The sequence below is a fragment of the Anopheles gambiae genome, chromosome 2 (genome assembly GCF_943734735.2).
Source record: "Anopheles gambiae chromosome 2, idAnoGambNW_F1_1, whole genome shotgun sequence".
In the NCBI taxonomy this organism is placed as follows: domain Eukaryota; kingdom Metazoa; phylum Arthropoda; class Insecta; order Diptera; family Culicidae; genus Anopheles; species Anopheles gambiae.
Genome location: NC_064601.1, coordinates 6,902,501 through 6,927,126, shown reverse-complemented (window position 1 = coordinate 6,927,126; position 24,626 = coordinate 6,902,501). Strand labels below are relative to the sequence as shown.

Below are 24,626 nucleotides of genomic sequence, written 5' to 3'. Positions count from 1 at the left end.
TTTGGTTTGTTTCATCGTATATTTGACAATACTTTACAATACATTGATACATCGCTGGCTATTTTCGCACGGCACTCATGCCTGAATGTTATCGTCTCCTGTAGCTTGCTTCATCGCTTCGATAAATATTTCCAAGGATCTGATCGCTGCGAAGGCGCCGGGGTTTGCATTCATTTGTACGCTCTATATACATGTAGAACTATATGACACCTAACGATATACTTTCTCTATTCGAGCATGATGATTGAGATTATGAATAATACATGTATTCGACAGCAGCCACTACCAATACCCGTCCAGGGTTTTACGTGCGAACATTGTGTTTCTATTATTATTGTCAACAACATAGCTCATTTGGGACTTTTTCTTCTCTTTGCAAATCTGTTTTTGCACAGAGATCGTGCAGAACCATACGAGCTATACATATATGTATGCGTTACTCCTTACACTTCCTTTCCTTCACTAATTCGACTACAATGCTTTCGACACGAGTGGACCAATGCTGATCGACCACATTTACGTTAGAAATCAGGCCTATGGAAGCTCCGTTTAAAACAACTTTCTGTTAATTTTTTAAACGACAAAGTCTTTTCGCTATAATTTGAATACGTTTCATGCAAATGTTTGGTTTGCAGTAGTTAATTTTAAATAGGTTTGCAATTGTATAGCTTTTTGCCCGTTTTTTATTTGTTAGCAGTTACCAAGCACACGGAATAATTTAGCAATTTACCAATCCTTTCCCCTATGGAATGTGTTTATATAAATAGCTTATTTAAACAGAAACAAGCACCATTCTGGTTCTGGCGGCGTAACACATACTCCAACTTGATTAAAATATTGATATGTGCTTTTCGTTGACTGAAATCGAATAAAAAAAAGTAAAAGCCAGTAGCTGTTCTGCAGAGCCGATTCAGTAATTATTCAGCTAGAAAACATAAACGTTGAGTGAACTTTTTTAAAACCTGAACACTGTTTCCCTGACTTGTGGACCTGTTTTGCTTTGAGTTGTTTGATAAATGGTTGAGATGTGCGCCTGACTGACTTCTACTCAAGGAACTATTGCGCCTGTTCGAGCAGAACGAAAAACAGTGATGGGAATGTTTCTTTGAAATGCAATTATTTCACACAATCGTCTGTCTTACTGATACTTTTTCCGCGGCATTTTCTTTTTTCGCCTCGTGGCATCCCTTCTAACGAAATCAATTTGTAACTGACGTCAAATTGTTAGAACATAATATAATAATTACTTTAAAAGAAACGAATACATTTTAACAGCCTTCAGCAAGGGATGGGACGATCAAACAAGCACAAATTAAAAAAAAACGTTTTAAAACAACATAAAGATCGCTCTAATCCTTTCTCACTACTACTTCTGCGCCGTTCTGGAATGTAGAGCTGGAATTGCTCTATCCTCGTTTTGGTCGGCATACACAGCAAATGATGGCAACGGTGTGTTCGTATGATCGTATGGATGCATGTTTGTTTAAACCTGAGCTGGTTTGGTCTTTCCTACGACCATGAGCATTTTTTGGAGGAACCGTGTAAGACCCACTGGAAAAAGAGTTGGAAAGAAGAGTTAGAGAGAGAGAGAGGAATAAAATATTACACTCTAGTTCAAATTTAACTTATAATATGGTGAAGATATTGTTATTAGTTATTGTGGTGCGCTAGCGAAGTTTCGATCATGGTGCGAACTATTTGATCTTCTTTTTGCTTTGCTGAGTTTTGAAATTGTGGTGCGTATAGTAAAAAAAGTTACGTATGTAAGATTATTCAAGAGTGTGGAAGATTTGTATTCCGTGACCTTAAACCAATAAATATCTTCCAAATCCTTAAATGCATGCTAACGGAAGCGATCAAAACGCAATGAAAGTGTTAAGGAAAAGACAGACAAAACACACTCTCAAAACGGGATTAGTACAGCAAACCGGTAGAAAACCCTGTTAGTGTGCAAACAGCAAACTAGGGAAAGTATAAACATAAGCATAAAACTGATAAAAACCTTTTCGCGCTTATTTCTGTTTTGGCCGCACCACCATCATTAACTTTTGTAAACTCTGCGTAATTCCACCTGTGAACACGATTCCAACATTGGAAGAGAAAGAGAGAGAAAGAGAAAAAAATAACAGTTTATAGAAAGAGAGAAAGAGAGGGGATTTTTTTTAGCAAATGAGGAAAACAATCGATACTCTACAGCCAATTAGATTTAAACCAGGATGGCAGAACGGAGGGAAACGTTTCGGGTTGGGAATGGCTTTAAAGAAGCTTCTACAAAAAGCTCACATTTAGGGAAAGGAATACGGATTAGGGAATGGAATGAATGGAAAGGGACGATTCCGGAGAGAGTTCTGATAAATTTTCCTCCCATTTCGGTACTACAACTAGCCGTCCCAGACAGCTGATGGTACTGCTGGTTCCACCGGCACAGCCCCAGCTTACCCATCGAGCGGTTGAACCATTTAGGTTTGTTTCGCCACGCAATAAATATGAAGTAGACAGGAATGCTGGAAAGAATCATAAGACACCCGTAGCCCGTCTCCACCGGGCTGGCAATCATCGGGACGACGGTGACGAAGACGGTGGCGATCAGATACAGGATGGGGAAGATGAGATTCACCTTGATCGGGCGGTTCAGTTTCGGCTGCTTCCACCGTAACCACGGTAGGCACAGTACGGCCGCACCGATACTTAGCTGCAAGAAGAGCATGGGGAAAGAGAAAGAATTTAAGTAATTTCACCGTCAGTTAAGTTCGAGATACTTTCGCATACGAAGACACTCACCCAAGTGGCGAACCCAACGTAGTTAATCAGGGCAAAGATGTCCGATACCGTCAGATACAGCATGGAAAGGAGCGCCATAATCAGCACGGCGGGCGTCGGTGTGAGGCGCTGTATTTGGATCATGGTAAGAATCTCCGGCATCTGACCTTCGCAAGCGCCGGCGTAGAACAGGCGGGACGAGGTAAGCAGAATGCCATTCACCGCTCCAAACGTTGACAGGGCGACAAACACTGAATGGGGAGAAAGGGATATGAGCGGGAGGAGGCGCAAGGCATCCGGAAATAAAATAATCGTAGGCGATGACGACATTCGATCCAGCATGATGCAGCACAAAACGCTTACCCGGTATCGTCCACGCAAACATACCGAACACCCGATCAGCAAACGTGACGGCGACCGCCTCCGAGCCGAGCACCTCCTCCGGCGACAGGATCGTGTAGAAGGACACGTTGGTAAACACGTACACGACCGTCACCAGCGTGCAGGAAATTGCGATAGCACGGGGCAAATTCTTCACCGGGTCCTTCAGCTCCTCGATGATGAAGTTCAAATAGTTCCTGTGGGCAAATGGATTTGTCGCGTAAGAGGATTACTGTATATCATGGCTGGCATGTCTCTGGTCTAGCCAGAAGGAGGCATCCTTTGTAACGCACAGGGAATACATCTGTCTTGCTGTGTGTTGCCCACTGGTGAACATCATTAGAAGGACCCATCGCATGGGTCGCAACACACAACAATCAGCGCAAGGAAGAGAAATCGAACAATTTCTAAATGAAAGCAAACTTACCAACCGTTGTAGGCAAACAAACCCGAATAGAAGGACAATGCGAGCGATGTTACCTCCGTTTTCGTGTTATCGAAGGTGAAGTGTTCCGTGTTGCCTGGGGCGAAAGGAGAAACGAAATGCAATCAGACACCGCAACAAACGAGAGACGATGAGAGACAGATGTTTGTTTGCTGCTCGCAGAAAATCGATAGAAACTAAAGCCTGATGGACGTAAAAACAATTACGGAAAGGGTCAAAGATCTCGCAAAAAGAAGAGCATCTTGGAACCCCGGGTGCAGGCACGACCCGCGTTGCCGGAGGCGCGATGCCGGCCGGTCTAGAATATCACTGTTATTATCAAATTTAACGCACGCGAGATATCGGTCAGCGGACAATGATTTCATGATGCTCTACGGTTGGACCATCAAAAGACGCAGCGGTAGCATAAGCTAAATCAGCTTAATTGAATGTGGGCTGGTCTCGGCACACGGGCTGAACCACATTCCGACAGTGTTCGCGATGATCGTTTAATGCGGCTGACGGTGCACTCGGCACTGTAGCTGACATAATCCTGCTTAGAGCATCATGAGCTCCGTTCGCCAGAGTTCAGATTTGTTAGAGGTCAATTTTTGGCAATTCGTACAGAATGGGATGCATTAAATTTGTTCCGCTTGAATAGCCTTCCAACTGCCTCGTTAATGATGGTTAGTTGGGAATGGCTTTCAGCAGTGCCTTGCCGAGATTGTTGCCAGTAAATCACTTAATCGCGCGTAGATCCAAGATGAAGAGCTGTTGCCAAGCAACGTTACTATTTCAACGAGCCTATCCCTTACATTGTTGCAGCGGGAGGCTTACGCGATACGCGGCCACATTTCCGGTCCTGACAGAAGGCCAATAAAACGTCAAATCAACACACAAATGCCTTGCGACACAGCACCTGTTTGTCTCCACCCCCCGTCGAAGAAGCTAAATGGTTTACTGCTCTAAAACCCTACCCTAGACCACTCCTGGGCGACTCTAAGCCACCCCTGCATCTAGCATCAAAACAAACAAATAAATCTCGCACACCTTCAACACTGTTTCCACGTGTCCGGCCGGCCGGTGTGAAAGTGCTCGGCGTCTCCTTCAAGCGCGCGTATTGTCGTCAACTGGTGGCACACACTTACGACGTAGTCATATCGCATCGAGAAAACAGTACCGCCGAGCCTGTTTTTGCATCGTAACAGATGTATCGGCACCTGGTCGGCTACTGATTTATGCTAACCATAGTCGTACACGCGCTCGCTTGCATAACTACAGTACAGGAGCGGAACTCTGGAACTTACCTTGGAACAGGTAGTAGGCACCGGCACCGATGATGATGAACAGGGCGAGCAGCTTCGCGTAGGTGAAGATGTCCTGTACCGCCGTGGCCCATTTCACGTCCCAGCAGTTGATGAACGTCAGCACCACTAAAGGATGAGCGGGAGATGTGCACGGACGGGTTTGAAACGAGCGAAAAAGGACAACAGTTTAAAATAAAATCCAATCGTTGACGGCCTGTGAGATCAAAAAGTAAAATTGTTGGTTCGCATCGAAATAGCTCCGAACGAATGAAGGTTTGTTCTCCGCTCTTCGTATTGCTGATTTGCATAAGCGATCTAAATCCGGTCCATAAAACGGTTGTCGCTTCTGCAGCGTGTTTGTCTTTGCGTAATGGATGGTGGTGCGTCGTAAAAGTAGGCGGAAATTGATTCCATGCTCGTTTCTCGTGGGCTGATGCTGTCAGCTCCAGTCGCTGTGAAAGGATAATAAAGGATACAATTACGCGGATTACTTACGGATACAGCAGACGGCAAGCAGGCGGGCCGCATCCTCGGGCGGTTGGCATTCGGGGAAGAACGGCTTCAGCACGTACACGCTGAACGTGAGGGCCACGATGGCCTGCGAGCAGGGACGCACTATCATGCATTCGATCCAGAGCCGGATGAAGGCCAGGAACGGGCCGAACGTTTCCATAATGTACGCATAATCTGCGCCCGACTTTTTGATCATTGTGCCCAGCTCGGCGTAGCAGTAGGCACCAACCTGCAAAACAACACAAAAGCATTTGATTTTCAGTTGTATTGGAGCTGATTGCGGTGTCCTTCCTGTGTTCCCACAAAACGCCCCCCCTCCCCCTCCCTCAAAACCAGGGCCAAAATGTTTGGCTGTCGCATTGCTCAATTTCGTTTCGTCTCATTATTCAATTCGTCCACCTAACGGGTTTTATGTCGGCGAATTTGGCGAATTTTTATTACCACCGTCACAGACACAGTTGTCGTGCCGCGAAGGTTCCAATTCTTCAGACGTTCTCGAACGAAACGGCGACCGGCATAAACCTGTTTGTTGTGCCGATCGGTTTCCCTTAAGTTGTTTTGCATCCCGTCACAGCCCGCCACCGACTTACCATCGAGAACAGCCCGGAGAGGATCCAGACGATCAGCGACATGTTGACGCTGCCCGTGTTGATGAGGACACCGGTCGGCGAGACGAAAATGCCGGAACCGATAATGGAACCGACGATCACCGTGATCCCGTTGACGAGTGTCATTTTGGGCTTGAGCACGATGTCACCGCCGTCGCCACCGCCGCCACCACCGTCTCCGTTCGCTGCATCCTTTGCACTTTTCAGCGAGTCCTTGCGCTGCTTCTCGTCCTTGTTCAGTGCGTCGTCCTCCATTTGTGTGGTCCTCGGTGTCCCGCGCTGTCACAACAAGCTGCTGGTAAAGTGGACGGTAAAGGCATGAGTGGGCTTCAATAGCGTAAAACGAGCTTTATTCACAGTTGTCGGCACTCCGTCCCCATCCACACGGATACGCGCGTGCACGCTCGCATATCATTACAACCTAACTAATGCTATTGTACACCAATAAGCAACCACATTGTAAGTACGTGCGGCCAAAGGTATAATTTTCTAACACAGATCAAATAAAACACATTACACTGTTGACAAGGAGGCAGGACGGATTACTGGCAGGCTGATTTACGGTCGGCGGCGATAGGCCGTAATAGGTGTAATTTGAAGGGGGAAAAGAGTGGATTAAAAAAAAACAGTCGAGCCACTGTCGAAATAGCGAACAGTATCGGGATTGTGTAAACAACGCCGATCGTTGCTCTTCCGACAATGGAGTCGAACTGAACGCTGTACGCAGACAAGCGTTTGGCGATGATGGCCGTTCAGAGATAAATGGTGTATTAAAGGTGACAGATTAGAGACATATTCCACACAGGGTGATTGATAAATCCAATTGGAACTTGATAAAACATTTCAAATAATCTAATTCGATAAAATTACAAATTATTTTGAGAAAATTGTTCCACCGCACACAATTGTCTAATTCTCTTGTACTGATATTACGCACAGCATATGTTTCAAGTAAACACACGCGTCACACATAAACACCTGTATCTAGACCGTGTACAATGCACTCCCTTACAAAAACGCTCCTCTAAACCGCCTGTCTAACTAATCGACGTAAAACTGCCAACGTTCACCGGCCGGCCGCATCGCACCCCTGCGTCTTGGTCGCGGCAATTGAGCTTCCGATCAGAAAACTTCGTCAATTAAGAGACGATCGGCTAATCGAAACGTGACGAAACACCTTCTTTTACCCTTCAGACCCCACAGCCACAGCATTGTATCGGAGCATTAGGCATCGGCAACCACAAGTACGCCACTCGTAACGTACGAAGAACGTACTTTTGTTTGTTGGCTTTTATTTAAACAGTTCGGCTTTAGTTTCAGTGCGTTCACTGCTCGATTTTAAAATGGTACACCTAACGGGTGACTAAACGAGGCCTTGTACCGGGAACCACACATGGGAGGATGTTCAAGGGAAAAGCCCACACACACAAACACGCACGCACGCGAGCGATTAACGTCACGGATTTTGCAGCTGGATTCATGGTGCGTAATACAACCGTTCGCGATGGTCTTCGGGCTCAATACTCTTCCGGCAGCTTGTAAGAGTTTCACAAGGGTTGGTTGGTTGTTTACAGGAAGGGGCACTTTAAGGGCACAAAAGCGAATCATGATTTCAGGGAAGGGTTCAAGGTCAGTCTGGCATAAGAAAAAAAGGGGCTCTCTAGCATTGTGTTCTTCAACCGCTGCGAAACGATTGAAAGCGCAATTTAAGGCACACATCCTTGAAAACCACCGCGCAAAACACATACCTTCACTCACACACGCACCACAGAAGGTTTGAGCTCTTTAACGCTTTTACGACACCAAAGAGCCTCTGGTAGTTGTACAATAAATTACGATTAAAACTTAAACGTTTTCACTTTTCCCGGTACACCCGGTCCACTTGTGTCCTCACCGTTCAAAATCCCTAACGACGCGCCTAGAGCCCGGCTCCTGTGTAGCAGACTTCGCGGGCTTTTCCTTCCACACCGTGCGAGCGTTAACGTACGAATGCTTCGAACGGTTTCGACCGGCCGCATGTTTGCCGCTCGCTTTCTAACGCCCATTCAAACGGGTAACTCACCGAATGGGATCGGCAAAAACCGTCCCCTCGACGTGGTGGCACTCAGCTGTAGAGAGACCTCACCACCGGATTCCCGCACCGCACACTTGCCCTGCCAAGTGTTTAGAACCGGGTGATAACAAACATCTTCTTGGCGGCGGGCTGCGTGTGTCAAGTGACGCGTGTGAGTTCTGTAGTTGGGCTGCACGGGAGGGTGAAGGAATGCGATTTTTTGCTGTTAGAAAACAGCTTTTTTGAATACGTTTTTAGAGAACGGGTTTTGTTTAGGGTGAACTTTATCGAGTCTCCGAGCGGCTTTAAGCTCCAACACACCCCCCCACCCCCACCCCCTCCAGAGGGTGAAGCCTGTGGATGGGTGTGTTTGTGCCTTTTTCGGTAATCAAAAGGCATCGCGTCGATATAGGAACGTGTTGAGTCACGTTTTTGACGGGGATGGGGATTTTTGTTCTCTCTCATCTTCCTTCCTACTGCTAATCAAATGACCTCTAACGTGATGGTGTAGGGATTTTTTTATGAGCTGTTGTTTTAGAATCCATTATATCGTGAAGAATTGCATAAAATTCGAGCCGAGTCGTTCTGCTCCCAAAACGTGTTTCACACAATTAGCGGCTTTGGTTTTTCGTGAACACTCGCGCAAATTCTTCCCGGCCCTAACCTTGACGACTCGTTAGATGGTCACGGACAGTGCGAGATGTTATCTTAGCAAAAACGCCCCCCACAATGACACCTAACGACACCTTTATTGCGGGCGAATATTCTCCTCCAGAATTGTACGCAATTGTACTCTGCCGCGCAAACACTGATAAGCTTTGGTCAAGCAAACAGTAGTTACAGGCTGCAAACAAACAGGACTAACTGATGCACCGTCTTCTGGTACACTTTGCGATGTGCTGTGGACATGCAGAAGATGACCGAGTCAACACAGGGATGTAATCGATTTTTTGTCCATGTCACTTGCGATATCGTCCTTTCGGCACAAATCAGCATCACCAGCAGCGTCACGTGATGACAGGTTCGCAGTGCGCCCGCGATGAACTTTTGCTAATGCGACTTTTCCCTTGCGAAACAGTCCTTGTCCCTCGTTCTTTTCAGCTCGCATCACGTTCACAACATCCACCCATAATTGATGATGCTTCGAGCACACTTGAAATGATTGGTATAATAATTGATCGCCTTCCTGCACCGAACCGGGCATTTTTCCGTAATGCGGCAATGGTTGGATAGCTTGTTTTCTTGTGCACAAAACCTTCATTGATTCTTGACAAGGTTAAAGGTCTTTCTCTGAGGCTCTATCATCACTTTTTGAAGATTTTCCTTTTTTTAACACACTTTCACAGTTCCACCGTACCAGGATGCTTACCGTTTGCTATTTCCCGAGCGAATGGCGGCTCCCTGCCCGAAAAAGGACGTTTTCTGACTGCGATCTGGTGTGCGAAACGTCCTTGGGTGAATGTTGCGCGAGGGTACGTTATCCTTACGGTGGAGCGGGTAGAATTACCATACCTTTCCTTGCTTTTGCGACCGAGATGTATGACGTCTGAAGCAGGAAATTGCACAAATACCAGCACACACAAACACACATCCACAAATACACGCAAAGGCGCATGCTCCATGGATGCTGAGAGCCGTTCCTCGTGGGAAAGTAACGGCCATCACGTTGCCATGTGACGGTGAAGAATACGAAGCAATGAGGGATGCCAGTCAATACGAAGGGATGCGAATAACCTCTCGCAACCGGGATGTGTTACGCTATCCAGCCTTCCAGGTCATGGTTCCCTTCGCTTTGATTGATAACGCCGGGATGACGGGAAGATCCATTACCCATTGCGCCGTTACGCACTCAGACACTCGCTCCGGCCGGTAGCTCATTCACCCGGCAGGAATTCGTCCGCAGCATCCATCGACAGTGTGGCCTTGTGACGTTTCGAACCCGCGCCGTCCGCACAGCCCTGGATTAGTTTATTCACATCGTTCTGTTTATTTTCGTTTGCTCTTATCAATTCAGAACGGTGGGCGAGAAGCAAAAAATCCGACACCAATTATCAGTTTGACAGCGCAATTTGAGGAATGTCTTTGAGGCGAACGAACTGGCACAATCTGGCAGTACCCGTTCGGAAAGTTTCACCTCGAACTTTGGCTAGTGCGTCATCTCTGGCTGGCGCCACCGTGTCTTCCAGTGACTGGTTCTGCTTTTCTATCCGTTCCGTTTTGCGTAGGGCGATGGTTTGATTTGGATCAAACCGCAACGGCAATAGGATGCAGAATTGGATGCATTGTCTCTGTAGTGTGTGTGTGTGTGTGGGGGGGGGGGGGGGGGGATTACAAGCGCATCATCGATCGATGCACCGCGAGAGTTTAATGGCTGATGAAACCCACGCCGTGGCTTGCATCAGTGCCGAATGCAACCGTACTATCGCGGCGCCGCTCAGGGACCTTCAAGAGAGACGGCGGGCGGGCGATTGGAAGTCTGTCAATGTCGCCTGCGGTCATCAACTGGGGATAGGAATGGGATCGGCTGCGGTTGTCTATGTTTTTCCCGCAGTTTGGTGTGTACTTGTAATGGGATTTTTTGTTGTTGTGGCGCACACAACCACACGCAGGCAAATAATTGGACGTGATTGCAAACATCGACATCTTGCACGTGAAAACAAATAACTTTCGAAGTTGTCGTGGAGTAATGCCACGATTTGACAATGATTTGATGCCGTTAATTTACTCACATGCGCGTCTACTAAGCGGCTAGCGAGTAATGGACGTCATCACCAATGCCAAGTGATACACTCCGCGGAAAGGACTCGAGACGTTCATTCATTACCCCGCGGTGGCAATCGATTTATTGCCATCCACATGATTTTGTTATGACACGATAAATGGTCACGGAAGCTGAATCATTACATCACCGACGACCTGCTCGAAACAGAAACTGCAGTAAGTGCACATGAATGCGCACGACAATAACGGTATCTACATTGTTTGATGCATTGTATGCGATAGTCGTTGATGTGTCTTCATAATTTTGAGCTTCACTAATGTTTTACTTTCAATGTTAATTATGTAGAAACACTCTTAACTTGAAATCGACCGGTAGTTCATGGTAGAACCGATGTCATGGTTGATGTCTTGCACACACACACACACGCCCCGAATCGGGCACACTTCCAGCCCTGTAGGCGTGCGACGACTGCGCCCGATTGCGCAAAAAGCCCAGCTGGTGGTTTCGCTTATTATTAGCGGCCATTATCCCGACATTGACCGTTTGTTGATCGAAAGCTCAAGATCGCCTTGGTGACGGTATAGCGCCCAAAGCGCAGAGCTTTTCACCCGTTCTTGGGTGGCAACTAGTTACCGGCATAACACCCTTTGCCTAATGCACATGTGTTTTGAGCGGGTTGACAGGTTGTTGGTTATCAGCTTACCATATCGTCGCGTTGCTTTCATTAGATGCTTACCGGATCGCTTGAGAGGTGGTCTTCTGTGTACACATGGAGTAGCAGCAGCAGCAGCACGTCCATCTGAGTGGCAGAACATAATTGCTTACTGTAATTGCGGTGCAAATTACGCATCGATTAAAGCGACTGCTCGGCAAACAGACGCGCGGTGGAATTAACGAGCGGTTGATAAACGTGCTAACGACCGCTGGACGGCACAACATTTTATGCGATCGTGAACGGAAAGGGAAAGCGACAGGGCGCGGGTTTAGAACTCTTTACATGTGTGTGATGAGTTAATTATATCAGTTCACTGTTTTAGCAGAGCAATTTTCATCATAAATGCCATAAGAAGACTTGCGATTTGTGGGTGCAATGTTTTGTTTCGAACTTTTACTACTGGATCTGAAATCATTTCGTACATCCTAACGATGTAAATAAGTTGTATTTTTTTGAATGACACATAAAACAAGATTTTTTTCCGAATCGGTGAAATATTTTGATGGTTCTTCGAGAAAGGCATGCAATTCAAAAATGCGCTAAGCGGCAACGGTTGTTAAATAGCGTTGTATTTTTTTTTTGTATCTATTTGAAAAATTGGCCCTAAAAGATCACTTTAACTAAGTCGGTATTATGTTGTACTCGATTTGATTGGTAAATGTGCCCAAAAATGTTCTTCCAAAAGAATACAATAAACATGAAACAAACGATTCCTCTTGCTGCAAAATGTCCCCGTAACATGAGTTTGATTGTTCGTCCATACAATTTGGCATCAAATGTTCCCACAGTCAGGTTTACCGAGCTCATACGCATTACCAAAGTGTCGTGACGCAGTTCCGTCACTAGTTTCCCTCGATCCTGGCGATAATAACCGAGTGAGATGTTCCATTCATGGCAAATCCATCACAACACAGCAGCCATGCGCCAACAAAATGTGCCAACTTACTGGTCAGTTTGAAAACTTTCCAATCAATTTCAAATTTGGCCACAGTTTTTGAATTTCGAAGTTGTTCCGGGAAACGAACCGTTAAAATTGAAACATTGCACCCGGCTTCAACGCAACACATTTCACACAATATTGCATGCAAACTTTCTGGGAAAAAGGAAAAAGTGGTTCGCGACAATCGCGCAGCGAGTCGCAAATTGTGACATGTGTTCGCTCTGTTCCTGCGTCCACGTTTTCATGTAAGTAGGAAGTACCTTTGAGAAAAACGTATAGTTTTAGATTATAGTATGCAGAAAATTGAGGTGATGCTTTAAAGTTAATTTCTTTCGGAATTTTGCTTTATTCGTATTTGTTTGAGCTCTTTTTACTCCCAAGAAACTAATAAAAACTCCGAAGGTCGTCTCTATTACGCTGCAAAACCTTCAGCTCCTATTACGTGTCCTGCATTACGAGCAATGAATTACTCATAGAAAGCAATTAACTTTCGTGGTATTATTTTGAGCTCCGAGCTCCGTTGTTCCTGAAATACACACCATTCCATCTTCCAAAGAACGTTGAATACGACACCCCCGAATAGAACCCTTCACCTACTCTACACACCACCACCACACTAGCACATCCAACCGGATTACAGAACGGCTCCAAACGCCGTTTGCTCAATCCGTAAGTGTACTTTTTTCACACACAAACACAAACACACACACTCACTCACTTTCTTCCTCCGCACGCAATCGGTAATAAATGACAATCAGGAGACTTACTCATAAAAACTACCGAACGCACATGTGCACCGCCGGATTGGTTACGCTTGCCTGGCAAACGACCAGCCAGATGAGCCGCACACCAGCCACAGCGCTCCCCTGATCCTGCGCCTCGTAACTGATCTGCGCTAACAATGGCCAAACCGGCACAGTAGTTGTGATACTTCGGTTGCTCGACCTGGGCTGGATGTGTAGATGCAGATTGTTTGCTACTCTCGAACGTACAGTTCCTGCTGGTAGACGGTGCACGCTGGATGTACACGCTCGGTGCGATGAGTTGCTGCTGTTTGGTCGTTTCCTACCATTTGATCGTCAATTTAGTGGACCGTTTTTCGGAGGTGTTGCGCGATCTCGTGTACTGCCGTTGTCGACGGGCAGAGCAATTTGATGACTGTGAAGTGACGGCGGGCGATTCCGTGGAGCCGACGATCCAGCTGTCTTCGGCCAGTGTGTTGACAAACAAACCACGCTACGTGGTGATCAATGATACGGTTGAGCTAGAACCCTTTTACTACGACATCGATCGACGATACTGTGAGCTGCTTTTGCGGGATCGTCCCGCCGGGACGTGTATAGTGAGACCGTTCAAGCTAAAAGTAAGGTCATTATTAAGTGCTGATTTGTGGTCAAATCTTTATTTAACTTCTTTTATTATGATCTCCAAACGCAGCACGAAACGATTCGCTACATCCTTTCGATCCGTGCGCCGGACACTTACTTCCACCTGTTTATTCGACACGCCGGCAAGAATGGCATGTACGCCCTCGGGTTGGAAAAGGAGCAGGAAAAGCGGTTCAAGTTTCCCACCGACATCGTGCGCTACTACCAGGCCCACCTGCTCGAGTGTAGCCGGGCTAGCCGGGCGTGCACGAAGCTGCAGCTTCAGCCGCTACCGATTTCGGACGTGCTCGAGGCGCGACGACCCAACGCTCCAGCAAAGACGACTTAAAAAGTATACAAATAAAATTTTATTTCCACAGTAAAAATACACCCAGAAAAGGACTCTTGCTCTCTCTATGTACAGGTGTGCGTCCGTGCCGGTGTGTTAGTATTGGTGCTTGATCCTAAAGGTCATAGTGTGTGTGCGCATGTTAAGTAGCGACGACCGCCTTGTACACGCAGTGTCCATTCTGCATCAGTGCTGGCCACAAGAACGCACGGATAATGTCGGACCGCTTCTCGGATATCGGGTATCGTTCGTGCTTCTCCGGTTGCAGAAGACCTGTGGGAATAGGAAGGAGGAGTGGCATGAGCGATGGTCAAGATATCTTGAACGTGAGGTTCCTCCCTTACCGAGAGTAAAGTCCGTATCCAGATAGTACGGGTTGGTTTGGTTCACCATGCGCCACGCTAATCGCACGCAGTCGCTGATGTAGTGGATGAGCGGTATGCAAGCCTCCAGGCAGGGGTACTCGTGCAGCGTGGACAGCACCTGGTTGGCGACCTGTCGCTCGACGTCGCCCATCGGGAACCGGTCGGCCGTCTCCTTCAGCTGCTGCCGCACTGCCCGATCGAGCGTGGCCGTCGAATCGTCGTTTGCGTCCAGCACGAACAGTGTGCGGCGTACCTCGAGCACCTTGCGCTCTTTCAGGCCGTGGCAGGCACGGAAGGCAAGCTGCGAAACAGGAAGACACATTCGCGATTATTCAAGAATCTGACTGGGTAGAAAAGATCAACCACGGGGCAACTTACCACGATGATGGAGAACAGTATCTTTGCCTTGAGCTGATGGGCGTGCTTGAGCTGCGGTAGTGCGTTCAGCGAGTCCAGTGTGTCGATACGATTTTTGCTGTACATCACGCTGTACTGTCGTACCAACTCGGAACTGGAAAGAAAAGGGCAAGTAGACATCATAAGAAGCGATTCCCCTGAACCCATCCATCCAACAAGCGCCCAAACTTACTTCGTCTCATCAATGTCAGAATCGGAATGGTAGCCATCACTGCCACCGCTGCTGCATCCATTGCTGGTAGGACTGCTCGGAGGCAGTGTGGCGATCGGTCCCATCAGTCCCAACACCGTGTCACATCCGCGCGAGTAGTTCATCAGCAACCCGGCCGCCGGTCGTTCCTCGGTATTAGCCGTCGCATCAGTGCGACGGATCTGTCCCACACAAAACAGTACCTCCTTGTCGTTCTGTACCCGCTGCGACAGGTTCTCCACCAGCTGGGCCAGCTGCTTGAGCGCCGGTTTGTCTAGCATCGTTAGCAACGTTTTGTTGTCGATCAGGCGCTGCTGAATGTCCCCGTACCCGATCGCCAGCAGGCGCTGGTGGGACGATTGAGCAGGATCCTGATGGGCGGTAACCGGACTCAGCTCCTCCAGCTTGTGAATCGCCGCCTTGTACGTGTCGATGTGCCGCTGGAGCTCATTCTTGAGCGCCACGTGCAGCGAGATAAGACTGCCGGTTTGATCTGCCGTAAGTCCGTGCACACCCAGCCCTTGGATGGCTTGATCGAGCTGTTTGCGGCGGGCGAGCAGCGACTCCCTGAGGGACGGCTGCCAGATACCGATGGCTTGGGCGAGCTTCATGCATCGCTGCCGCAGGCCCGTCTCGTGCGGATTGCTGAACAGCTTCACCAGATGCCACATGATCGCCTCGCACGGGACGTCCGGACGTGGGGTGGCCACAACGGCATTTAGTCTGGTGGAGAGAGAAAGAGTGTGTGAAATATTAAACCAAAGCTAGTTTGGAATGATTGGCAGATTTTGGAGTAATCAGGATAAAGAGGGCTATTGGAAATGAGCGTTCTCATCTACGTCCCACGCATACGATCTACATATGATGGAGCTGCCGTACCTTCAACGCCATGCACGCATTATTGAAGGCACGAAATGATTAATGATCGAAACGCGAGCAAGAAGTTTTTGTTTTCCTACGCAGGTCAATTAACTGTACCGCGCTGGTGCGTGTGTGTGTGAGTTCCTTCATTCTTCAACTGATAACATATCCCGTTGGATCTTTTAGTTAGAGCGTATCGAATTCGGCGTTAAACTTTGGCCTCAACCAAAAAAAAGCTCTCCACTCGATTAGTAATTAAGGCCATGGATGAGGCAATTCGACCGGTGAGCTAATTCCTACTCGAATTCCAACAGGCTAGCGTAATTCAAATTGTACGTACATACCAGAGCAATCTCAGCGCCATTGTGCATCTACTTTAGGTTGTAGCCTACTTATTTTCTCTTCAAAGAAAATGCATCGGCTACCCACCACTTTCGGTTGGAATACAGGTCATTCCCGCAAGACTTGCCCGCTTTTCAATGCATTTGTTAGTCCAATCACAATTTCCCTTGCGGAAGAGGAAATAAAAAAACACGCTCCAAAAAGAAGCATTTCAATCGGTGATCATTTCAATATGCTGATGCTCTGCTTAACGATCGATTCAGCACTGTGTTCGAAATGATTCCGTATGGCTCCGAAGTAGCTGCCAACCACTATTCAATCCCAATATCCCAAACGCATACCGTTAGCATTTCGATTTATGTTTATGTTGTTGCCCTCCCCCTTCCAGCCCGTGTCACCTCGTTCTACACCGCTTTTCCGACGAGTTTCTTCCACCGACTTGAGGGCCTTTAATGAACTGCCGCTCGTTTGGATTGTTGTCACCAGACCATCGACCGCTCCGAGGAGTCCGTTCAATAAAATCAGGTGCCAAAATTTGCTAAATAATCATCACCTCCTCCTCCGTTGGAATTTTACCCATCCCAGGGGTTCGTTTAAATGAGTGCTGCCCAGATCGTGACAAGTGAAAGCAGCTCGATCGAGACATGTAAAGCGTTTTTAAGCTTGCTTTTTTTTGCTTCGTTTGTGTTTCCTTTCGGCAACGCGACTGATGGAGAAATTGCCACTCAGCCTCTCGACATCAACAACAAACAACAACCACACTTGGGAGTAACAGCAACAACAACAACAACATCAACAAAACGACCCCCGCTGCGAAACCACCAATGCTGCTGTCATTTGGCTGAATCCTTTCGACTGACAAAAATCATAAAATCTTCACCGAACACTGCGAAACAACCGCACACACACACACACCCTTGACTTGCGAACGGACACTTTCTTTCTGCTTAATTTATTTCCATCCCATCTCCAAACCCTGTAGCACAGAACTGGTTTGACCTTAACACACTGTCCCGGGCCAACCAGACCCGGCTGGCTGCCTCCATCTCCACCTCTCTACGCACGGCGGTGAAACAACTTTTCATTTCACCTTCCCATTAATCAAATGTCCGATCGATAATAAATTGGCGAAATTTGGCCATTCTATGGCGGCCGGTGTGAAGGAAGCTGTGACCCTGCCGAAGATCACTGGATCGTTTTAGCCCTATTGTTTTGTTTTCTAGCCGGCCGAGAAGCTGCCCTTAGGGGCGTGTTGCTGCTAACTCCGAAAGGGAATGCAAAACATATCATCGCGAATGAGGAATGACTCGTTTGTGCGAGAAGCGATGGTGAAAGTAGTAGTAGTGTACCATCGAACCTACCATTGAACTTCCACTTCAACCCAAACGGCCAAACAGGTTCACGGCATTTCGAAAGGACTACCAGTGCACACGAACTTACCGGTTGAAGAAGGACTCGAGCAGGTAGGTACTGTGAGGCAGCGCCTCGATCAGGATGTCCATCGGCAGCTCGGCCACAACCGAGCGCAGCACGGACGGTCCGAGGCGTCCGACGACGGTGGCAGCCTCCCGGTACTGTCTGCCCTCCGACAGCAGCATCAGCCGCCGGAGCACCTGCCGCGGGCTGGTGAACCCTTCGCGCCCGTCCCGTGGTGGGGCACGAATTCTTTCGCGACTGTCCGCCATTAGCGGATGGGAATGGTTTCTTTGCTCGCAGCAACCGTCACTCGATGTTGCGGCTCTTTCTTTTTCGCACTCTGTTCACTCGAATTCCGGTCCCCGGGGTGTCGTTCAGCTGAAACGCTTTGCGGTGCGTTACATCCGAATGGCGTATCCGAAAGAGTGTGTGTGTTTAGACTTGCAATCGGGTGAAGGTTAACACCGAACGCACTCACTCACTGATGTCCATAAAACTCAAATCTTATGAGCTGTTTCTGCACCGTTACACCGTTCACTGGATCACGCATGTCACACCGTTCAAAAAACTAAACGACATCCTCTCGGGCCACCTTTCCTGCAAACTTTCCGCACCAAGGTTCTCACGGACGGGAAAATTCACGGTTCGCAGAAGACCCCTTCGCTGTTATGCTAACACACACACCGAGTTTGCGGACAGTTATTGCATCACTGCACGTTTCACGTCCTCTCTCGCTCGCTACCTTTTCACGAAGGCCTTTCCACCGCGGTGGAAATTTTCACAGCTCCACCCAACCACCGGCGAGCGAAACAATCGCGCACGGATCAAGCGCGGCACGTTACGGTAACGGCATCGGCCCTCGGCTGCGGCAGTGATGCTCGTCCGCCAACATGTCATCAGGCGGACAGATTTGTCGGTCCAGCTTCAGCGTTCACCAGCTTTGTACGGCAGTGGAATAGTGGCGCAGAAAATCGATTCGGTTGTGTCTGTGTTGTTTTAAGGTATTAGTTGTGTCGCCGTGGTGGGCCACAATCGCCACACTTTCGTCGTTCGCCTGTAAAGATAGATGAGGAAATGGTTGGAAAATGGTTTAGATTTCAGCTTGGTTGCGCTAGCGGGGTGGTCGGATAGGCGTGGTTGGACAAAATAGTTCGCTAACAGACTGGGCAGAAACTGCAGTGCAGCTCAATTGTTAATAATAGGTTGAGGTAAGGAAAATTGGGTCATGAGAGATTAGTTACGTTGAAGTCGTCCGATCGACACCGGATGGGAGGAATACCTTCAATCTGTTCAGTGGAATCAAACAAATTTTGGATAGGAAATTTGTGCAGTGATGAGCATTGGCGAAAGATCATTAAGATCTTCTTTGTACGTCATCAAGCTAATGGACATCTTCTAGTTCATCTGTATCTTTGATCAAACATAATGTTAAAGGTTATAAATGTCCCAGAATATCTTGGAAGAAGAACCTTGGATCTTGGAAAGAGCAAACCAAACCGAGAAATTTGTATTGTTTATATTGAACATATATCTGAGATTCTATATTCTTAGGAAACTTGGTAGTTATTTAACATGTTTCTAACACCAGTTTTGAACACCATTTCACAGGCGTCCAAATCTGCTCAAATGTCATTACAATTATGCTAAAGTCTCCTGCGCCAGCTAACGGAACCGTTAATCGTTCTGCAAAACACTCAATAAACGTCAACAATTCAATTCCGTGCATTTCATTATCGACACGATCGGTACAACCGTACCGTCGGGCACGATCTTCTCACCACGCGCCACCACAAAAAAGCGCCGTTTGATCGATTTGTCTCCTACGCCATATCCATTATTCACGCCACGGCAAGTGGTCGTGACCGAAGCGTTAAGTGACTTCATCTATGCTATGGTATGCGCACAGCTCGACCCGAAATGTGAACAACGAAGCTAGAAGTTGAATGATCTTTCCGCGCTGATCGGAGGATTGTGGGTTGACTCTACCCCGGGCATCTCAAGATTCCAGACGATCTTGAACTAGTTCCCAGCGGCATTGCGCCAGCGGCAAGAATCGTTTAAGCACGCGCACTTAGTGCAACATCGTCGTCGTCTTCGTCGTCGGCAGCGGTAATGTCTTTAATTAAATAGTCTTACAATTACAACCAATCCAACGATTGGCTCGGGAAGAAGTAGAACTCCATTTCCCCCACTGCTCGAAACAGAACGTTCGCTCTCCCACCTGCAAAGCGGGACGAAGATGTATTGACAAGTTTGTCCCACTTTTCACCAGGAACCGGTGTGGAGAAAATTCCCTGGGAAAGCTCATTACCGCTCCCCGGGCCCGGGGTACCGCAAGTCGCACCGAGGTGTCAAGACAATAAATAAAACAATCATAACTGCACTGCCTCTCCCCGTCGCATCTGGGTGGTATAAAGTAGCGGAAGAAATCGATCGTATCCAGATCAGAGTGTGCTACCGGCGACGGTAACGGTTTATTGAGATGAGAGTTGGTGGTTTTTGTTGGCAAAAATGTGTGAACGCAATTGGAATGTTTGGTGAAACAGGGTAGTAGAGTGTTAAGATGTGAAGATCCGTTATCGCTGCGATCGCGATCTTCTGTTGTCGTCTGCAGTACATCTACTAACAGGTATGCCATGAAGCATCTTGTACGTTTTGTCACAACACAGCGGAAGAATATGGTTCCGATAGCAACATTAGAGAGAAAACATCCCAGTTTCCCGCATCCACTATCAGCGGTAGTCCCACCGTCCCAACCACCCACGAGGTATGATCGCATGATAAGCAGCTACTTGTCAATGCTTGTACCACCGCCTCGGTGCGCTGAAAGTGGCTGTTTAGTTTTCTTTTCCTCCAGAGTCGGTTTGCGTTGTATGATGAGGACTTCCTACCCACTTGAAGTTGAGTGTAATTTTAAAACAAACACTCATGAATGGAGTGTGTTTGCGGTGGAGAGAAGTAAAAAAAAGCCTCAACCCATGGGAATTCGAACGATGGGGTACGAAGGGGCATCGGTAAATGGGTAAGGTGGATAATGAAGGGAAAAAAAGACATGCGATCGGGTTATGTAATGCGCTCTTCATCGTCGCCGCGTCATGTTTGCCGGTTGGCCTGTTGCATTTGACGGGCTTTTGCTGTACCGTGCCTTCAGTGCATCTGCATCTTCTCTTCCACTCCACAGTTCGTAACATCAATTACAATTATGGGAGAAAAGTGGGAGCAGCGAAGACAACAAAACCAACCAATGGACTGGACAAGATGGGAACGAGGACAACACCGAAGCGTGCAAGATCATATCGTGCTAACGGAATGTTTACCTCCAGTCGTCAGGTTTGTTCGCGAGATATACGAGAATTTTATGGGTAGTTGCCGAGAGAATGGCATACAGCGGAAGTTGATTCCGATTCAAAAGTTGTAGTAATTAGGAGAAGAATTTTATTGGCGTTGATACTTAGGCTTCATTGGGTTACCAACTTCAAGCAACTTCACAACGCGTGTCATTATCGAGTTCACTCTGTTTTCCACATGCTTCTCGAGAAATTAGCCTCCCCTGCCATTAACACCATAAACAGGGTTAAGCAACATGCCGACTTTTTGCTCAACCAGCCACCACCATCGATTACCACGCATTGTTGCTTAAATGTTACTCTTATTAGATTATCCCACCTCAGACGACCGGCCCACTGACCCACTGAACAAGTTGCACCCCGAGATATCACGCATTGCCATCCGCCGGCTCACAGCGCTTGCTGCACAGTGGAGAAGAAAGCGCGTGGAAAGTGTGATGAGCCTTCTTTCACCTTGTTCCGAAATTGATAGGCTTCATTAGCATCATCGCAGGCAAAGAGGGTTGAATAAAAACAAAAAAAAAACAATCGGCGTTGCCCGTGATTAGTCTGCAACCTGAGTCCGGGTGGCGAGTCAGGTGGGAATGGGAGCTTCTGCGTGGGGTTATAAAAACCAGTGCGCACAAGAAACTCACGGTTATTGATTTACGCATCCAATAAACCTATCACACGCTACCTTCCAAGGGGAAATGCCTACCAACCGTCGGATGGTATTCCGATGTTTTGCATTTTCAAACGGCGTTTGTCGATCCTCTTCTTCCCCTTTTGTTTTTATCTTCTTGCAGCCAACTCTAGCGCAGATCATTAATCCTCGGAAGCTGTTAAATTTTGACTCATCGTTTATGGTGTAATGTGCGGTGATCGATTTGGCTTAATTTCCGCGTGCAATCAACGCTACCGGCGCCGTGTGAATGAGGTGTGCGAAAACTTTGGATGCTGCTGCTGCTGCTACTGCTTTTGCATTCAAAATTTCGATACACCACATTACGATTATGGGGCGATCGCTGGACGAACACACCTCGTACATTCCTTCCCCACACTTAATGTGCCTTACAAATCGAAGGCATCGCTGTGATCCCAAAAGGTACGCGGGAGGGAGTGTAATTAGTTAAGTGTTACGCTTATGGACCCATCGATTATGATGCAATCAGTAACCTCCGTCGAATGGTTGAAAAATTTGGCCAAAACCGGGGCCCTCTCCGCACGCAGATCGATACAATCGAGCTTCTAGACGATCTTGCCGCCATGAACTGGTTGCTCCGTTGTTGTTTTTTACGCCTTTACATGCTCGTTCACCACCCCATTGTACATCCACACGCTGGTTTTGAGTGCAAATTGTGCAACATAAATCGGATGGTGTGACCTCCTGGCGCACGGTTGGGCCCTAGCGCGTGGCGTGACGGCAGCACTTCAAGATGTCCGTATAATATGTGAAGCATCAGGGCACATTTTGCATTCGCCTCGGTTTGTAGAGAAAATGCCTCGGAAGTGGGGATTTATTGTGCGTGACCAAGATCGCTGAACTGACCGAAAGCGAGTCGCTAGATCGACAGCTGCTGGAGGATAATTACCACCGTCGAGCCAAGGGCCCAACTTCGGATGGTGGAGATGACGCAGTGATTTATGGAGTAATGGTGTAATGGAAATTCAGGCACAGAGAGATGACTCTCCGCAACCAATGGGACCATATGGGCTGGAGGACGAAAACCGTGTCCCAGGGACCGGAAATAGTAAAACGGTTGTTGCATGATCTATGCGCAACATGGTGCAAAAGCTGTTCGATTGATTTTCCCCCCATCCATGCCCAACCATGCGTAACTTCTAACGATAAGGAGGCCACACTACCTCAACGAACGTTGGACGCTGGAAGAATTCTTGCTCCGTTATCGATACGGTAATGCGGGAAATTGGTTGTAATGAGGTTTTTTGTTTCCTTCTTTCCGGCATTTGCAACTTCTTGATTGACAGGCGTTCGTTGAAGGTTTCGGGGAAGTTAAATTCTAGCCGCTCTGTTTCGGCTGAGAGCTGTAAGAATGGACCGTTCTCGTGAAAACATGCGGAAAACAGGCGTTGAAACTCATCCGACATATACGCGCGGTAACTGGATTACCGCTTTTCATGCCTCAAAACAGGTGTAACACTTTTAATTCTTCAGAAACATTTACTATTTCGTGCAAAGCCTTTTTTAAGTACTGTAATGAATCATCAAGTGTACAATCAAGTATGGTACCATTGTTAAGACAGTTTTGAGATCTTTAACTCATATTTTGGAGAACTCCTGAAGTTCCATGTAATTTTCTAGCTACTAGAACGCTTGAAAATGCTGCGAACATTTACAGCTAGCTTGAAATCCCATCACAAGCTGCTCATTTATGTATAAGCGGTAAATGACCTCAGATTAGTGGATATCACCTAAAGCTAATCTGGGCGCTTTTCTTTTGCCTTTCCCACTAATTCTTTCACTCCTACCCAGCGCTTGCAAAAGAAAGAAGCTTAAATAAAACGCCCAACCTCCCTTCTCCGTAGTTCTACTGTGTGGTACACTTTTCTTTTATGATTCTTCATCCCGAAACACCGTTTTTTGGGGGAAGGTGTACACATGAAAATACAACATCACTTCTGTTCCTTCTCTTTCTGCTGTTCTAATGCTCGGTGTCATTGTTTCCTCCCCCAGAGCGAACGGGAATGTCTCACGCTGTAGTCGCTAATGGGGGTTTTATCGGGCAAGAACATGGCGTGTCGGTCGGGCAGAAGGGTTGATACCCGCGGAAGAACTCCGCGAAACGTTTCCGCTGCTCATCACGGAGTCATGAGATTCGTCTTTTGAGAATGCGCTGCGGGTCCGCATCGTTGTTGGGGTTTGGATGATGATGATGAATGAATGAATGCTTCGGTGCCATTGTCCGATAAGTGTGCCCAGCGGGTACTATTAGCTGGGGTTTTGTTTTTAGCGATGCAAAACAAAACCCTCGCGAATATATAGCTGTGGCGATATGAATCACTGAACTTTGCGCCGCAGTCTGCATCTCTAATTTACGTTCTTGCCCTCTCAGAGAGGCTTAGAATGTTTCTCATTAAACTTTTGTGCCACTTTCTGCCTGCCACGATGTTGTTTTAATTTTCTCACCATATTCAATCACAGCAATTCGTACGCTTCGCGGCCCCGGTTTGGTTCATCAGACTTTCAAGGTACGGTCTACCTTCGGCTGGTGCTATTGTGCAACTCGATGCGAAGAAATCAAACTCCGCTCGAACTAGCAATCTCTCGAACCGCGACACAACCGCTCGATCGTTTGGACAAAGTTTTTCTATTTTAGTTTTCCTAGCCGCAGAGGATGTGAGAGCGAAACTCGCTGCAACAGCCGCAGCTAAATCAATTTACTCTATTGCAGCAATTTCCATGCATTCGGTTGATTGAACACAATGTGCCAGAAAGAGCTCGGCGCTGGCGTCGCGCTCAAGTTACCGACGTGGGTGATTTTTTGAGCAAAAGTCACCTCAAGTACTGCGAAAATTACGCAAATTTGTCTATCAAATCTAAACCAAAAG

The 24,626-nt window shown here is 47.4% G+C and overlaps 3 protein-coding genes across 11 annotated transcripts in view; 1 reads left to right on the top strand and 2 right to left on the bottom strand.

Annotated features, from left to right (window-relative positions):
- Positions 1-9,577, bottom strand: LOC1281545 (Y+L amino acid transporter 2). 9 transcript variants are annotated; one of them, XM_061648791.1, is made up of 10 exons: positions 6,511-6,767; positions 5,976-6,285; positions 5,368-5,614; positions 4,873-4,998; positions 3,569-3,662; positions 3,124-3,338; positions 2,782-3,011; positions 2,440-2,692; positions 2,003-2,071; positions 1,309-1,551 (listed from the first exon to the last, which is right to left on the bottom strand). In XM_061648791.1, exons 2-9 carry the CDS (start codon positions 6,246-6,248, stop codon positions 2,013-2,015), a joined length of 1,497 nt encoding a protein of 498 aa, XP_061504775.1. In that variant the 5' UTR covers positions 6,249-6,285; positions 6,511-6,767; the 3' UTR covers positions 1,309-1,551; positions 2,003-2,012. The 9 variants fall into 9 exon arrangements, with proteins under 9 accessions (XP_061504774.1, XP_061504773.1, XP_061504769.1 ...); XM_061648790.1 differs by lacking the exons at positions 2,003-2,071; positions 6,511-6,767 and adding an exon at positions 9,416-9,577 and having other exon boundaries at positions 1-1,551; positions 5,976-6,288; XM_061648789.1 differs by lacking the exons at positions 2,003-2,071; positions 6,511-6,767 and adding an exon at positions 9,416-9,576 and having other exon boundaries at positions 1-1,551.
- Positions 9,578-12,895: 3,318 nt separating this feature from the next.
- On the top strand, positions 12,896-14,189 carry LOC1281546 (uncharacterized). Its single transcript, XM_321471.6, has 3 exons — positions 12,896-13,092; positions 13,182-13,786; positions 13,861-14,189. Exons 2-3 carry the CDS (start codon positions 13,445-13,447, stop codon positions 14,137-14,139), a joined length of 621 nt encoding a protein of 206 aa, XP_321471.6. The 5' UTR covers positions 12,896-13,092; positions 13,182-13,444; the 3' UTR covers positions 14,140-14,189.
- Positions 14,136-24,626, bottom strand: part of LOC1281547 (uncharacterized) — a 12,584-nt gene continuing 2,093 nt past the window's right edge. The window contains exons 2-6 of the mRNA XM_061645799.1: positions 17,755-18,784; positions 15,094-15,834; positions 14,883-15,015; positions 14,484-14,805; positions 14,136-14,412 (exon numbers count right to left, since the gene is read on the bottom strand). Of these exons, the coding sequence (XP_061501783.1) occupies positions 14,282-14,412; positions 14,484-14,805; positions 14,883-15,015; positions 15,094-15,834; positions 17,755-17,999 (1,572 nt within the window). The 5' untranslated portion in view covers positions 18,000-18,784 and the 3' untranslated portion in view covers positions 14,136-14,281. The remainder of the gene's footprint in view (positions 14,413-14,483; positions 14,806-14,882; positions 15,016-15,093; positions 15,835-17,754; positions 18,785-24,626) is intronic.

Bases quoted from the DNA above. Each gene is read 5' to 3' on its own strand.
- LOC1281546 (XM_321471.6), top strand. From the start codon at position 13,445: ATGTACACGCTCGGTGCGATGAGTTGCTGCTGTTTGGTCGTTTCCTAC. The intron at 13,787-13,860 runs GTAAGGTCATTA...CTCCAAACGCAG, and splicing joins TGAGACCGTTCAAGCTAAAA to CACGAAACGATTCGCTACAT.
- LOC1281545 (XM_061648782.1), bottom strand. From the start codon at position 6,248: ATGGAGGACGACGCACTGAACAAGGACGAGAAGCAGCGCAAGGACTCG. The intron at 4,999-5,367 runs GTAAGTAATCCG...CTCATCCTTTAG, and splicing joins GCTTGCCGTCTGCTGTATCC to TGGTGCTGACGTTCATCAAC. The intron at 3,663-4,872 runs GTAAGTTCCAGA...CTTTCGCCCCAG, and splicing joins TGCCTACTACCTGTTCCAAG to GCAACACGGAACACTTCACC.